At 38.1% G+C, this 16,449-nt stretch overlaps 1 protein-coding gene across 1 annotated transcript in view; it reads right to left on the bottom strand.

Moving 5' to 3' along the window:
- Nucleotides 1-16,449, bottom strand: part of LOC104345299 (neural-cadherin) — a 63,508-nt gene that overhangs the window by 13,700 nt on the left and 33,359 nt on the right. The window contains exons 14-26 of the mRNA XM_086468828.1: nucleotides 16,096-16,345; nucleotides 15,868-15,995; nucleotides 14,813-14,999; nucleotides 13,961-14,104; nucleotides 12,210-12,493; nucleotides 10,076-11,690; nucleotides 8,176-8,269; nucleotides 6,805-6,989; nucleotides 6,362-6,591; nucleotides 3,837-4,114; nucleotides 2,751-2,965; nucleotides 1,634-1,761; nucleotides 893-1,020 (exon numbers count right to left, since the gene is read on the bottom strand). Coding sequence (XP_086324954.1) covers nucleotides 893-1,020; nucleotides 1,634-1,761; nucleotides 2,751-2,965; nucleotides 3,837-4,114; nucleotides 6,362-6,591; nucleotides 6,805-6,989; nucleotides 8,176-8,269; nucleotides 10,076-11,690; nucleotides 12,210-12,493; nucleotides 13,961-14,104; nucleotides 14,813-14,999; nucleotides 15,868-15,995; nucleotides 16,096-16,345 — 3,866 coding nt within the window. The remainder of the gene's footprint in view (nucleotides 1-892; nucleotides 1,021-1,633; nucleotides 1,762-2,750; nucleotides 2,966-3,836; nucleotides 4,115-6,361; nucleotides 6,592-6,804; nucleotides 6,990-8,175; nucleotides 8,270-10,075; nucleotides 11,691-12,209; nucleotides 12,494-13,960; nucleotides 14,105-14,812; nucleotides 15,000-15,867; nucleotides 15,996-16,095; nucleotides 16,346-16,449) is intronic.

Below are 16,449 nucleotides of genomic sequence, written 5' to 3' on the forward strand. Positions count from 1 at the left end.
TGGTCACTTCTCCCAGCTTGGCGTCACCAGCAAGGGCAATAAGCATCAGTCCATAGGACTGAATCATACTGAATCCAAACCCTTGCAGAATGCAGCCGAACACATCCTTCTGCTTTGAATGTAATAACCGCTTTTTGAATAAGCTTTTCCTACTTTTCACTTTTAACTGAGGCTAAGGGCTGACCCAACAGGACAAGCAATTCAAACCACCAGAGTCATTATTGCACCTTGGCTGGATGACTTCGCTGGAACGCAGGCCTCCTTATGAGACCCTGCAGCCAACAAGCAGGCACACCAGCACCAGCCTACTGTAACCAGCAGGAAATAGAGGTACACCAGGCTGCGCAGAGAACCGCGGAGGTACGGGCACACATAGGTGCACTTCCTCTGACTCTGCTGTACAGGAGCTACCTGGGATCAGCCGGAGACCCTGATGTGCTATAGTCTGCCTCAACACATTCGCCAAGGGCCATCAGTAGGAACTCTGACAGAGCAACCTAACAATAAGACTGGCTGAGGAACCAGAGTTATTGCCATTAAAAAGTCAACTGGCTTAATTTCATGAGGTTTTCAAGAACAGGCTTACAGGGACTTGATAAATAAAGTGAGAGAAATCCCGTGGGTGAGGGATGGTACACAGTACCCACAACAGCTCCAGTATTAGCCACGTAGTGTTCTGGGGCTGTCATTTAGTATGGCAACGCTACTTGGAGGAAGACTGGTTCCCTGAAATTTGTTTAGTGCTTTAAGGTCCAGGCATGGCCCAGAAGGTCCTCGAGAAAAGCAAACGCTTTCATGCTCCTAGTCATTAATAACTTGGCTTCACTTTGACAGGTAGGGTGTTCAAAGGCCTTAAAATAAACTGTTTTTCAGCGAACCTTCAGAAATGTACCTTGCTCTTTGTGGAACAGACCCAAAGACTTCACAATTTGTACGATCTTCAGTGGACAGCCATTTGCCTACTCCTTCTATCTCTGAAACAACAGCTGCACTGCAGTGATCCAAAATGAACCGAACATCCTACACCAAAACATAGGATTATTGAATTAAGAATTTCTATAAAACTGAATAAACAAGTTGTATCAAATTTTCGTATTTTCTTTCGCATACCATCCAGCAAAAAGGGTTGGGGTTTTTCCTGTTCTGTTTTAGATCTTGCAATAACTAGTAAAGCCAAAATGGAACCATCTAACAAAAGAAGGCACTTAACTCTGCATTTAAATTATGCTTCCAAGTAGTTTAACCACTTTCAGAAAAACTCTTAACTGCATTTGCAAATAAATAATTATCCACTTTTTGTGCACAGGTAATAGAATTCAGTATTCAAATGTGTACACTGAATCTGCAAATTACAACTAAGCCTTTATGCGCATTGCACATGCTGCAGAGCTTAAAAAACAGGGGAAAAAAAAAAAAGATTCCTCTGATCCCAGAATACGGATTACAACATAGGCAGATTTGGAATTGACAATGCTGTCTTCCCAAATTTTGTATTATTCATCAAATCTACAAGCACAGTTAGAATAATACATGTAATTAACTCAGTGTGGTTTTTCTACCCTCCTGTTTCTGCACAGGGAAATGCTATTGGAGACATAAACATCCTGCTGTGGAAACAAATCAAGTAACTGACCTGACCATTGGTTCTGACTTCTAGTTGATGCCATTTCTTGTCTGCCACGTTCAGGTGACTTGGAAACTGCAGCATCACAAAACCTGAGCCATGGCTCATCTTCAGCACAGGAATACCCCTGGAGAGTTCTAATACGAGACGAACAAGCAATTAAATTCAGCTAGGAGAATCTTGCCATTTTGGATATGTTAGCAGTTAGTGAATGTACTGATTTAGTGGTTATTGCTAGTCACATAAAATGGGGTTCACTACAGAATTAACTAGAATTATGTTCTATGACTCCTATTATGCAGAAATACTCATTCAATGTAGTACTTATTTTTATACTTTAGATTGTGCCACTTTACTGTCAAAGCACTGAAACTAATTCCTGATAAGCAATCTGCAATTTTATAATGCTCTAAAAGAATTAACACATGCAGGTCTACTCCCTCCCATCTTCTACTCAAATTTACAAGTAACTGCAAAACAAAGCAAAAAAGAGGTAAACCATTAACAATACCCAGCAACAGTACCTTTCAAGTAATTAGGAAAATATAAAATGCCAACCATACTGTGCATCTTGTATGTTAACTCACAAAAAATAAGCAGTAGTAACCTTTTAAACATGTGTCAACATAAAGCAATGTGTTCTATCTGTGTATAAATTTTCCTACAGTGGCACGCTAGGGCCGGATTCATCCATCAAATCACTGCCTGTTTAAAAAGAAGCGCAAAAATGCCCTGAGACTGAAAGCAGTTTAAGTGGATTTCTTTCCTCACAAAACTAGATCAGAAGGACATGCAACTAAGACTGCATTAATCATGTAATACCTATCTTCAAAGTACCTAAATTCCTTTACAGCACTACAGTTTTCCTAGGGGGATTATTTTTTGTATATATCAATCTGTCTGTTTCTACAACTCTGAGATGGACCTAAAGCCATAGGTGTCGGCTACAAAAATAGACATCAAAGAAGACAGACCTATTAGGAAATGTTTCAAACTATCTTCAAACCAGAAAATAAATTATCTCATAAGATGGAAAGACAGAACTCCTACTCTAACTACTACACTGTTCACAAGCAACTCGCTCCCAAAAGACACTGAATTTTTTCACACACTTTTGCAGAAGTACCTATTGCAATGAAGTTTTCTGTACTCCCAGGTTCTGGATGTGATAAAGGACCACTATATAGTAGAAGACCATCTGGAACCACAGTAATAAACTCCAGGGAGAGTGAGCTTTCAAAACAAGGCCTGATGGGACGAAACCATGCATAACCATTTCCATGGAAACTGTGCTTAGTCTGCTGGCAGTCTGGTCCATGAAATGAAGCAGGACAAAGACATCTGAAAGAGCAGCACAAACAGAAAAAAATAGTCAAAATTCCCCAATGTTCAACTTTTTTTTTGTTTTACATGCAACAAATGTAGCACTTGCATCACAGTGAAAAGAACAGCAGTGAAAGATTTTAGCAGAGGCTCAGGGGTGCTGGGCAATTATTAAAACCCTGTGAAAGTACAAAGCGTATTTATCCACTATACTACCGCCATCAAAAAAAGTATTTTTGAGACCACGTTTTTGAGAACAATGAATTATTTCCCTAAACAAGTAACACAGAACACCAAACATAGATTGATCGATTTATTACAGAGAAAGCTCAGGCAGATTAATTACTAGCTAGAAGAAATCAGTATAATTTCACTAAAGGAATACTGGTGCGCACCAGGTAATGCAATAATAAAGCAAGTTTCCTATCTAATGTTTTCTAAGCTCCTTATTACCCACTGTTTGAACTACATTTCACTCCCTCTACATCCCTGCTGCTACCACTGATATTCACCTTTATTATTACTCCTCTGGAAAAGAAAAAAAAAACCACCAACCAGAACCCAGTTCCCATTCCTTCACACTGAAATCGGTGCTCTTAAAAAATGACACGTTAATTATATCTCTGTTTTTTCCCCAGAGTTTTCTTTCTTACTTGCACACTATTTCCACTGCTTTCAGAACTACACCACCATTATTGGGCCATTAGTAAAGACCCTGTTGTCATTAGGTTTACACTTCAGGGCACTCATGGGGCTTTTTTGTTTCTCCTTCAGTCAGAAGTACATTTATCATTTTTTTTGACCTGTATCTTGTAAGCTCCACTTGACACTTTAAAAATAGGAAGGAAAAAAAAAATTGTAACAGAACCTGCACAACAGGTTTCCTCACCTGTAACCATTCAAAGTGTCAATACACATCCCACCATTGAGACACGGGCTTCGAGGGTAAGAAGAACAAGACTGATGAACTCGGTCCCTCGCTGCACAGGTGCAGACTGCACTGACGGTGGTTGTCACCGAGACAAATGACACGCTTCCGGTATCCATCACTGTTGGGATGTCACTCACGGCGAGGTGGTTTGTACAACCGCTGCCCTCAGTACAGTTTGCGCTCCTACATTCATCTACATCGATCTGCGAAATGTTCAGTTGTAAAGCTGACTGGATCTAAGAGAAAATACAGTTTAACACATCACCAGTCTAGTCCTAATGAATGCTTTTACTTACTCCTTAATTTCTGAAAAATCTAAGCCATCATAGCCTTAATGGAATTCTTTCGTTTGTTGAGTAACACCCCTGACTATACAGGCAAGCAAAATGATTTGACAAATGCAGGAAAAACTTTGAAAAAAATTACAGCAGCAGTATTTTCTAAAAATGTAAAACCAAAAACATTAGATCTGACTTAAAGTATTTTTATTTATACATTTAATATTTTTTTCAAATTATAAAATGTATGACAAGTATCTTAAAAATAAGATTTGAAAAATCAAAATAAATACATAAATACTGAAGTGCTTCCTTTTTTTTTTTTTCACTTGTGCAGTCATCTCAATTCACCACTGTAAGAACTTTGACCTTTATAATCAATTGTCAGTATATCCTCAAATATTGTAACATGTATTGAAAAACATGTCCCCAAAGGCACAAAATACACTTCGTAATGACATGATGCATCCTGTCAACGCAGTTTCGTGTCTGCTGCCCACATCTATCACCATTAGTGGAGAGTCTATAACGCACATTTAGACAGCTAGGTAATATTGTTATAGAAAAACACAGTGTATATAAACAACCCCGGCTCCTTTACAGTATTAGAATGGATTATTTTTCTGTTGAATAAAAAACATTTGTTGTAAAGCTATATCCCAAGGAGCTAATGCAAACATATTATTTATTTAGCAATTCAATGAATAATTCCAGTGCTAATTACTTATTTTCTATATTTATAGTTAAACACATGTACAAAAACTACTGGATAAATTCTCCAGCTACGATTGGTTTTCTGTAAACCATTGGTGATTACTCACTAGAGCTATTCATTAAATATTGAAAGGTGATACATAATTGACACAAGCTATTTTTTTATTAAAATATGTGAAGCAATCCCCTTGTTACCACTATGATCAATTCACCTGCTACATATTATGGCACATAATATTTGAAATATACGCAATTTTCTACATTATTGTTGCAGTAATTCAATAAATATGCAAAAGAAGCAGTCACTATGCTTCACAAATACTATCTGTCCTATTTGGTCACTCTGAATCTTCAAGATACAGTAAGATGTAGGCAGGTGGTAAGTTAAGATACTCCTGTTTGGTCCCCAAAATCAGACAGACCCTACCATATTCACACAAACGGGAAGCACTGTTTACTCTCCAGGCAAACTCCTCCATAAAGGTACCATGTATTAAACCCAAATACACCCCTGTAGCCACAAATGACATGTCAGAAGCGCTGCCTTGCCCAGGGCAAGTTACAAGCCGAACAGTGGCATCTTGCCTTGGTGCAAGACAGCAGCTTTAATGTCTGTTCAGCAGCACTGCAGGACTTCAGCAAAGCCAAAATCTGGAGGACTACAAAAAACAGAAGTGGGGTCAAGACAGACTGTGTCTGGGTAACTGAGCTAGGGGCACGCAGGATCTGGTAAGAGAGTAGGACAGTTAGGGAACACCAGGAAGGGGAAGAAAACATCTTACATTCAAAAACTAATTTCCCCTTGTAACAGTAAAAGAAGTTGGGGGAGGGTGTCACTTTGTATTTAAAGCTGTCCTTTGGTAGTTAAATACAATCACCAAATTGGTTGTCTCCATCTCACTTATCTGTTGTAATTGTTCTTCTAACCTGCATACTCCTTCCAGCAGGATTTTTTCTATGGAGTATCATCTCTTTGTACAGCAGAATCTCCATCTGGGTGGCATCAAGCCTCTACTTAAGTGTCTAACCACAAGCTGATGATTTGGGTATTTCCATCAGCATCCGGAACATCCAAAAAGCTGTCATTTTCAAGACATTCTCTGTACTACAGTACCACTTTAGCTTCTAGGGATTCTTCTGATTTCATATTCAAAAGTCTGACAGATTATGCAATGAAACACTGACTGGAGAAAACACGGGCAACTGTACCACAATGGGAATGGAGAATCATCTTTCTGTGACTGGTTATATTGGTTATATTTATTGAACCAGAAGTCAGTACAACCATATAATAATTGTATGGATGGGACTAAGAAGAAGGGAGAAAGCCTGAATTAAGCACTTGCTCAACAAGTAGTTTTGTCCTCAGTGAAGGAAAAACCCCTTATCTCTAGATCTAGCACATTATTCCACTGAGGTTTACGATATGTACCACGCAAACTCATTATCTGGGTGAATTACATAGATGCACGATAGCCTCAGAGAACATACCTCATTTTTAAATGCTGCCATCTCAGCATGCAGCTTCTCAGGTCTGTAATATGCCGAGCCATCATGGACTGCAAATCTTACATCTGTCTGTTTTCCATGGGTGTTCATCACACTGAAGACAATGATATCACTAAGCTTAGCAGGTAACATTTTTGCTAGTAATTCCTTGAACTTGCCATGTCTTGTTTTGCCGTGTTCATCTCTCCTTATGAACTCCTCTGCTGTGACATCTGAGTTTGGGATTCAAAAAGAGATAAACAGGAAATACTGGGAGACCACAGGTTAATTTCTCAATTTATTTCTTATTTAACAATATGGAAACATACTGGAAAGTGCCCGACAGTGATAAGTAAATGAAGTATTGATATAATAATACCTACATCACATAATGATTCAGTTATAGATGCAGCTGATCTAAATTGTCACCAGCAAACAAAACTAACCTGATAGACGCACAGTGGCTGAGTTTTGTATGGCTTCATTTTCCAGCTCTTTGACATGGACTTGTACCGTAGATATAACATCAGGACAAACTCCATCAGAAACTCTAACTTTTAAGTTGTATATTCCTTGAGGTGTGTTATCTACCATCATCAAAGAACCAGTCCTCTGATTTAATCTGAAAGTCCTAGACAGAAACCTTCAATTAGGAAACCTTAATAAATCAAAATTGAGCACTTTATTCATCAACATAATTCAGAAGGCCTTAAATGTTACTATGAAGGTTACAGGATCTTAGGGGAATTAGCAAACAATCTCAGAAAAGCACCAGAAACACCTTAATTCAGAAATTACAACCTTCAAGAGCTTATAAAAAGATGTTTCCGCCACTCCCAAATCCCAAGCCTTTCCCAAACTTGAATAAAAGCAGTGTGTAGTTGAACCATGGAGTTCGACAGTCAGCACAGGTAGGTCTACGAGGTAAGTTACAGAAAGTGACAAAACCACACCAAGTCATTCCAGATTCTCGTTTATCCATCTGGAACAGGATAAGGTCTGTATGAAATCTCTGGTAACATCTTCATTTGCCACCTCGAAGGGACAATAATCAGTAATTATGGAAATATTCCATGACCACTATTATAGAACAGCAACCTCTTAATATGGGAACAGGCCCAGAGGCTGCTGAAGGACAGAAATTCAGTTTTAGATTTTGAGCTATGTAAAGCTTTTAAACTCTTATTTGCAGCAGAGACAACAATTCATATTCGTTTACACATCCATTTTCTGTATTTCAAACAGCATACAATTATGCTATAAGCCATCTCGCTTTATGATGTGAACAAATAATGTGTAAGTAGGGATTAAGGATCTAATTCAACATTTCAGTTAATAGAAAAAACTCCACTCATCTGATTCACGGTTTTCACACGCAATTGTAAATTTAGCCATCCAAGGAGATCACCAAATTCCGTTCCACTTTTGATGAAATTATTCCATTCTGCCCTTTTAAATTTGAGATTTGTATTCCATCGACCCTAACATTTGAGAGCAAGTACTAAAAACTCTGCCTATTTTTACACTGGATCTTTCAGAACACACATTTATTTTAAAATAAATTAATGATGACATCTGTCTAAAAATCAACATCATGGTGTGATCCTGCATTGTCTTGGAAAAAAAAATTCCATGCCTTAATTTCTTCATACCTAGCTACCGAGGTGAAAAGCAAAAAGAGCATTCAGAAGGTACATTCCTTAATACACTCAATAACCCTGGCTTTATGCACATCCTGAACACAGAGAAACGCATGGTGAGTAAAATAATTACAGAAGCATAAATATTACTCATTTTGACACAAATACAATCCTCACTTGAGCAGTTTTCCTTCAGAGAGAAATGTTTTATTGTCCCAGTCATCTTGATCTGGTGCAAACACTTCCCCAAGCACTATTGTTGACCATTTTCCTGTTGAGATAAATTATAATAAATCTGCATTTAATTTTTGCTTTTCAGTGCACTTTATATTCTGCCACATTCATTACTGCATTTATTATTTTCAGATTCCTGCTCAATTTGGTGATGGTTAAGATCCAACATTCTTAAAATAATGCATAGCCTGTCCTATGATTTCTGCCAGTTCTGGAAATGCGAGTACATTATGGATGTCACATGAAAGAACAAAAGCTGAAAACACCACAAAACAACAGAACGATACATAGGTACAACTCTATATAGAATTCTCAAACAAAAAGGAAAAAAACCCACCACATCAGGAGTTAATCCCCAAATGTTTCATTGCTACTCTATTATTTCAAACAGCACCCAAGCGGAATCCAGAAACAGAGGGAGAGTATTTGGTGGGGTGCAGCTGGGAGAGAAGGACATGACTGAGAAAAGGAAATGGGCAAGAAGCCACCAAGCTGTGCCAGTTCTTGGCCCTTTTTTCAGGCCCCTGTGGGCTATCACAGCAGTGGAACATCCAAGCAGCTGTTCAAAAATAAGCAAAAGGAGCAATTCCAGGGAAGCAGACCTTTGGATTCCACAGCCAAAATCCAGCAATAAAGGAAATTTTTAAGGTTCAAAACTGGAGCAAATCCACCATAGAAACTTCATTCTCATTTCTACAGTAGGATCTGGTCACATCTTTTTCTAATTTAGGCATACTGAATTCAGCAAAGAAAACTCATTGCAAAAATACCTTCTATAGATAAATCTTCTCTAATATTTATCAAAAATTCTACCATTACAATGGTAACTGAGATATAGCCACATCTATCTGGAATGGAATATTTGAGGAATAATAAGCTGCAATAAACCATGCTTGATAAGGGTCACCAGGACTAGCTTAAGGTCAAGTTTTACAGGTAATTTCTGGAAAAACAATGTAATAGAAATTCAAGACAAATTTTAGAAAATATTATTAAACTGTTCATCCTCTGCTAAACCACTCTGATGAGAAAACATAAAGCATTCACTTAATGGATGCATTTGCTCTGCTGTCTCCCACTACAACATTAAACCTCATAGTAGTGTGGCTGCTATCACAGAGCAGCTCTCCTGCAGTATTTCTTGAACTAGGCACTGTGCACCACCCAAGAACACATCCAGAACGGCATCTTTTTTGGGTTTTGTTTTTGTTTTGTTTGTTTTTTCCTGTTTAAAGACTACATGTTATAGGAAGCAGTCATTTATTGCACCCCAAAGACTACTCTTTTCCTAAAAAAGCACTGACCCAGCCTTCTCTCGGATTCTTTTCTGCCAGCAGAAAACCTCCCTCCACAAGAGTTCTATCCTGCTCAGCCATACAGTGGTTGTTGTCACAGTGGAGGTGGGACTGGTCTACAGTTTCTGGGTAGGGCTCATCTATGAACCTCTGTTTCTCTAAGTTGCTTCAGTTCTGCCATTCTCATCTCCAGATCTCTCAGCATCAGATATACTTTCCAAATCACAGAAAAAACATTTCCTCTGTGTAAGTGAAAACTAGTGAATGGAAAATAGACTTTATTGGTTTATAAAAATACTGGGTTTTCTGCAAGTGCAATATATACTTGTCAGCAGCTAACAGTTTTTTGGTAGATGACTTTTACACACTAGGTCTGAACTTTGTAAATATACTTTACTCATTCCACTTTATTTAGTAGTTTACAGAATTGGAGTTTCAGTTTCGAAATATGGAAATCGTTTAAAAAATAAACTAAGAAATGAAAGAGAGAAATTATGTGTAAGACTGCTATATTCATCAATCTGTTATAATATCCAGATAGCACTTACCTTTGTAACTGTACACATAAACCTCCTTATGGCCAGGTTCATGGCAGTTGTCGTTTTCATCACCAATTGTTATAGTTAGGGTGTTTGTAGAGCTCATAGCTGGAATCCCACTATCAGTTATAACTACTGGCAGATGAAACACCTTCTGCTCTTCTCTGTCAAAGGACCTCAAAGCAGTTACAGTTGCTGTGTTATTTCTGTTGTCAGTAAGAGAAAAATCCAAAGAATTCTGATAATCTGGTGGCAATGAAAATGTAAAGGGTGGCCCATTTTCCTCACTGTCCGGATCAAATGCATGAAGCAGTTTTGATGTCTGGTTCATATATACTATTTCAGGCCCCAGTATATTTTCCCAAACTACAGGCATGTATGGTGCCTCAAACCTTGGTCCATTGTCATTTACATCAAGCAAGTCAATCAAAACTGTAACACTTCCAGTGCCAGCAGGTGTCCCTTGATCTGAAGCTTGTACAACTAAACTGTATTTTTGAATGACTTCACGATCTAGCTTGTTTGCCACAATCACGTGACCATACTGGTCAACCGCAAACTGTCTCATAGGATCCGAATCTGACTTTATAGAATATATAATGTTCCCATTCAAACCAGAATCCTTGTCTGTAGCTCTCACTGTGGTTACTGTAGTACCTACAGGCATGTTTTCAAAGAAAGGGCTTGTTGGAATAAACTGAGAAAGGAAAACTGGGCTGTGGTCATTAGAGTCTTCAACTTCAATCAGGCACACAGCAATACTAGAAAAATCAAGATCTTCCACTGTAATAGTAACATTAAACTGCCTTTCACGTGCATTCTCAAAATCCAATTTTTTTTTCAGTCGAATAGTGGCACATTGCCATTCTTTGTCGTTCTCAATATAAAACTTCTGATCTGGGTCTCCCCCGATGATACTGAATATTAAGTCAGCATTGTCCCCAACATCTGCGTCTGTAGCACACACTTGCAGAACTTCTGAGTTGACGGGACTGTTTTCAGGAATCGTCGCCTGCCACATCTCTTTTGTGAATTTAGGTACATGATCATTGACGTCTGCAATCCAGATAGTGGCAGTGCCAGTTCCTGTTAGTCCTCCCCCATCTCTTGCTTCAACAGTAAGAAAGTAATTGTCAGTCCTTTCTCTGTCTAGCATTCCCCCCGCTACGTGGATTGTACCAGTACTGGGATTGATATGAAACATGTCAGTACCAAACTCGTTTTTTACATTTTCTGTTATCCTGTAAGTCAGGACAGCATTAAGACCTACATTTGGATCATCACGATCAACTGCACCCATTTCCATGACTAATGTGTCTGCAGGAGAATTTTCAAAGACACTCCCATTGCAATTATCAGGCATGCACGTGAAAATGGGTGCGTTGTCATTTATATCCCACACGTTAATGATTACATCAGCAAATCCTGTAAGTCCTTCTCCACCTTCATCAGTAGCCAATACAACAAATCTCCACAGCGCTCTCTCTTCCCGATCCAGCACCTTGTGTGAGTAAATGCTGCCCGTTTTCTCATCTATTGTGAAAATATCAGCTGCACCATGCCCGTGCAATGAGTATCTCAAATCTCCTTCATCCACATTACTATCAGGATCATTCGCCATAACCTACAAAAGTTTTGAAAACAAAGACATAGAAATTACAAAATATGCAATGACTGCATTATATCCTATATGCTGCTACAGTCTAAAGGAGTCCAAACAAAAGTATATGACGTGTTCTTAATACGTGCATGCCAGATGGATGCAAAGGAGAGGTGGCTGAGGACAATTCAGAGTAGATAAATACGCTTTGCACTGCAATAACGATGTAGACATTCAAATACTAAAATAATATTTTTTTTCATATTCACAGAGGTAATTTAATTGCGCTATTCTGATAGCTACTCTAAAATGTTAATTATTTGCTTTTTAGGATCACAAATGATCCATCCTGCTTATCCTACTTACTATCTTTGTAATTATTTTTCCATAAAAGTCCATTTCTCTTCATCCACTGACAAAAAAACCTTAGTAAAGTTACGTTTCATTAATATATCTGTGCTGGATTATTATTAAAATAATTGTACCAGAGTAATCTGTGCTCTTTCATTGAACTATTATAATCTCTAAAACTGCATACACTACCTGAAGTACAAAGACTGGTAACCCATCCAGTTCCTCAATTATACTTCCATAGTATTCATTGATAGAGAAAACTGGAGTCTCATCATTTTTATTCATGACATTGATGATGATAACTGCATAATCTTCCCATTTCCCATCAGAGGCCAACAAGTGAATCTCATACATTTTTGTTTCTTCATAATCCAGTGGTTGGGTAATAAAAATGGCTCCTGTTTCTGGTTCTACATCAAGTACTCCTCCTGTGTTTCCAGCTGTGATCTGATACCGTAATTTAGCATTTGTTCCTGTCAATTACCAACAGTGTCAGAAAACACACATTTCTTGAAGTAGATTAAAACATGGGATGTTAAGATGAAGTACAAATCATATGATAACTGATTTTGGCATTATAGTTTTGTGATCTTTCAAGACACGCAGCTATGTCAGATGACTTATCAGCATTTTCAATTCTGGTACGTCCAATTGTCATTTATGTCTAATTATAAAACATGTCTTTGCAATGAAGCGTTAATTTTGCTTTAACTTATGATCCCTCAAATTCACTGAAGGATCATTATGACTGGCCAAGGCTATGGGACAAGTTCTTATTTGCTAACACCCAGCATGTAAGAATGAGTTATCATAAAATACTCCATACGAGAGAAACATTCTGCACTCACATTAATCTATGCATAGACTTTACCAACAGACAGGATAATTACATATCAAGCCAGAGGAGTCAGCCCTAACACAACTTCTCAAAACTTCAGATGCGGTACCAACTTGCCAATGGTTTTACATCAAGTAAAGACTTTTAGCCTTTCTGCAAGCTCTACCTTCACATTACCATTCTTCTCTTCTTCCCTTCTTTCACAGCTACATCTTTAATAATTTCTTCATTAGGAGGACAGAAATGAAATGCCATATATCCATCACATCAGGTCCCCGATCCAACACTACAGAGCAGATTTACAGGCCATCTCTATGTAATAAACTGAAAGTTCCTCGAGTAGGTAAATCCTTCTTCAGTACAACTTAGCCACATTTGCCTCAACCTCTTGGAGTGGGTGAGGAATCAAATGCAGCCAGGATGTACTTGCACTTCACAGACATGCTGACAGAACAGTCCTTTGCAACTTGTGCAACAAAAAAGTGCTGTTTCACCATACAGCAAAGTCAAATTAGTTGTGCGCCATGGCCAAAAAGACATAACTCTGTACTCTCCCCTCTTCGATTTATGAGCACTGGTTATTTGCTTATTTTCACATGACTTACGGTTGAATTCCTGACTGATTTGCAAATAAAGCAATATAGCCAAGACTCATCACATGCATTTAGGAAGTACAGTTTCAAAGATAAAAATGTGTACCCAAAAAAAATAAAGAACAATAGAACTATACTGTCCATAGAGAAAGCACATGAATCTCACTGAAATCAAGCCTGATTCATTCTAGTTAACCAGGACATTTTTATTGGCCCCCATTTGTAAGAAAATTATACGATCTACAATAAATTTGTATTTGCTGACACAGAAATTATTCCCCACCATCCCACACTAATGCCTTGCCTCCCAAAATAAGAGTTATTTGACTTATGTCTCGCAGCTCCATAATGAACTAATGTTCATGCCAAATCAGTTCACACTTAAAGAAGTTTCAAAATCTACAGACAAAAAGACATTTTCCCTTCTAACACCATTAAATATGTCTTGGTGTGGTGAAATTAACTCATTAATATTTTCAACACAGCTATGGAGAATTCCAATACTTTACCTTCATCTTCATCATTAGCACTGACTGTAATGATAGTTGAGCCAACATCCTGGTCTTCATCCACATCTACTTCATAGACACTCTGAGTGAAGACAGGCTTGTTATCATTCACATCACTGATAAAAATGCGCACGTAGGCTGTGTCTAGAGAGACAAGAAACAAGAGATTAAAATACTCAGCTGTGCCACTTCTGTCAGCTACAATTCCTTAAACTGTCTAGCTGCACATTAAATGAAGACGAATATGCAGACAATACAGAAACAAACCCTTAGGGTTGTGGACAATATATACACCAATATTACTCAAAAGCACTCGGATATCAAATGAACGTCACATCCAATTTGTTTAAACAGATAATATGTGAATAACTGCTGCCTAATACAGCAATTGTACAGTTTTTAGTCATAACTTTTTGTCCTGAAGTCACAAAAGCCAATTTTAAAGTCTTTATTTAAGGACAGCCATCAATTGAGAATGGGCTTTTCTATCTTGAACTTTCCTGCTTCATACTTCATAATCACTCTTGACTGAATATAGTACCATATGCAGTGCTTTGGGAAACACCTCCACTACTGAAAGACCTGCATCCTACAGATAATGGGTACATCTTTGCTAGCTAGGAAATACTCTATAACTATGAAGACTTAGTTTTCATTTCAGAACAAAAAACTTGCCTGATCATCATATAAAATATCTCTGACACAACTGTTGCACAGACAAACAGAAAAAAAACAACCAAAACAACTGACACTTTCACAAGTACACTTGAAAAAAAGGAAATTAACATTTAATCTTGTTTTCAGAGACCAATCCAGGCAAAATCACGCTTGCGACAGACATGTATCTATTACCAGAGTTTGGCTTCCCATGTTTTCCTGGTCGAGCTGATTCAGAGCCATCTACTGACTTGACTTCTAGAAGATAGGACCCCTTCTTCTCTCTATCAAACACTGAGGCAGTGTATATTGAGCCTGTCTGTGAGTCCAAGCGGAAATACGTGTAGTCTCTGCCACTGTCGTGCAACAGGGAGTAAGTTATCTAAAGGATTAAAAAGATGTTAATCTATACTTTCCCTTTGTTGGACAGTTCACAACTATATAATTACTTAAAGAGAGGAAGAACAGTCTTGTGTTGGAGAACCTGATCAGGGCCAAGAAAGCCATGTAAAACTGCCAGCTTGAGCAATCTAGTTCAAAGTCAATTAACCTCCTTCCGTGTTGACGGCTGATCTGTAAAGGAAATAAATGTCTTGTCTAATCAGTTCCCAGGTTCTCTAGTTCACATTTGCATGGTGCTTGAGCCACAGCACTCAAACTCAGCTAAAGATCCCAGGTACTACTATAACAGCCACAGGTGAGCTGAATTTGAACTTGCTCAGTATCATGGACCATGTTCTACTCTCTATTATATACATGTTTTCATCCACTTGACCTTAGCTTGCACTCTTGTTCTAAGGAGAGATCTACTTTAAATTTTTAAAATTAGTAATCGAAACATCCACTTTTGGTGCTAGCTTGACTTACTTTGTAAGGATTCAGTTTTCAGCACCCCCAATAATTTACAACTCACAGAAGCTTTTAACACATTTTTTGCTCCATTAATTTATCCAAACACATTTTAGGTCTATGTAGACCTTTCCAAACCAGAGCATTCTATAACACGTTTTTCACCTGATCTACAGGTTGTACAAATATTTCTTGTTTTCTGTCTCACACTTACTAGTTTTAGTTGCATTCTTCACATGGCAAGGCAGAAAAACATGTAAATAACTACTTTATTTCACCTCATGTTTCCCTATTAGTCATCTCTTTTTTAGGTTGAAGACTTCTAGTCTATTTAGCCATTGTTCACATAGAAGTTATTCCATACCTTTCATCACGGAAGATGTAGGTCCCCACTTGCTTACCTCACCATTCTCACCAAGGTCAAGGTCGGTGGCAGACACTTGAACGACAAATGTCCCAACATCAGCTCCCTCTATTACCGAGGCTTCATAAATAGATGAAGTGAAGAATGGGACATTGTCATTGACATCTAAAAAATTAAAAAGAGAGCATAAAGAGAAAACTATAAAACTTTAAAGGGAAAAAAATGTACTACGATTATACTACAGTATCATGAACAGCTTACACACCTGTTACATTAATATAGACTGTAGCAAATGCTGCCAGAGGAACTGCAGCAACGTTCTGGGCTCGAACCCTCAGCAGAAAGCTCTTTGTTGTTTCATAATCTAGTGGCTCAGCTACGAGGATTGAAGCAGAACCATCATGTCTGTTTGGAGTCAGGTAGAAACGAACTGGCATGTTGGTCTCTGGAACAAGTCCCTCTTCTAGGTTGTAAGTCACACGGGGATCACCAAGGGGAGAAGTTGCTTTGATTGTCTACCGAGTTCAAAAAAATTGCATAATAACACTTTCGTAAGTACAGCAACATTTCTAAAAGCTTTTGTGTATTGACTCTCCCAGATCTTCAGCTCTCAACTGAA

This window comes from Leptosomus discolor, chromosome 8 (assembly GCF_034619465.1).
Source record: "Leptosomus discolor isolate bLepDis1 chromosome 8, bLepDis1.hap2, whole genome shotgun sequence".
Classification (NCBI taxonomy): Eukaryota; Metazoa; Chordata; class Aves; order Leptosomiformes; family Leptosomidae; genus Leptosomus; species Leptosomus discolor.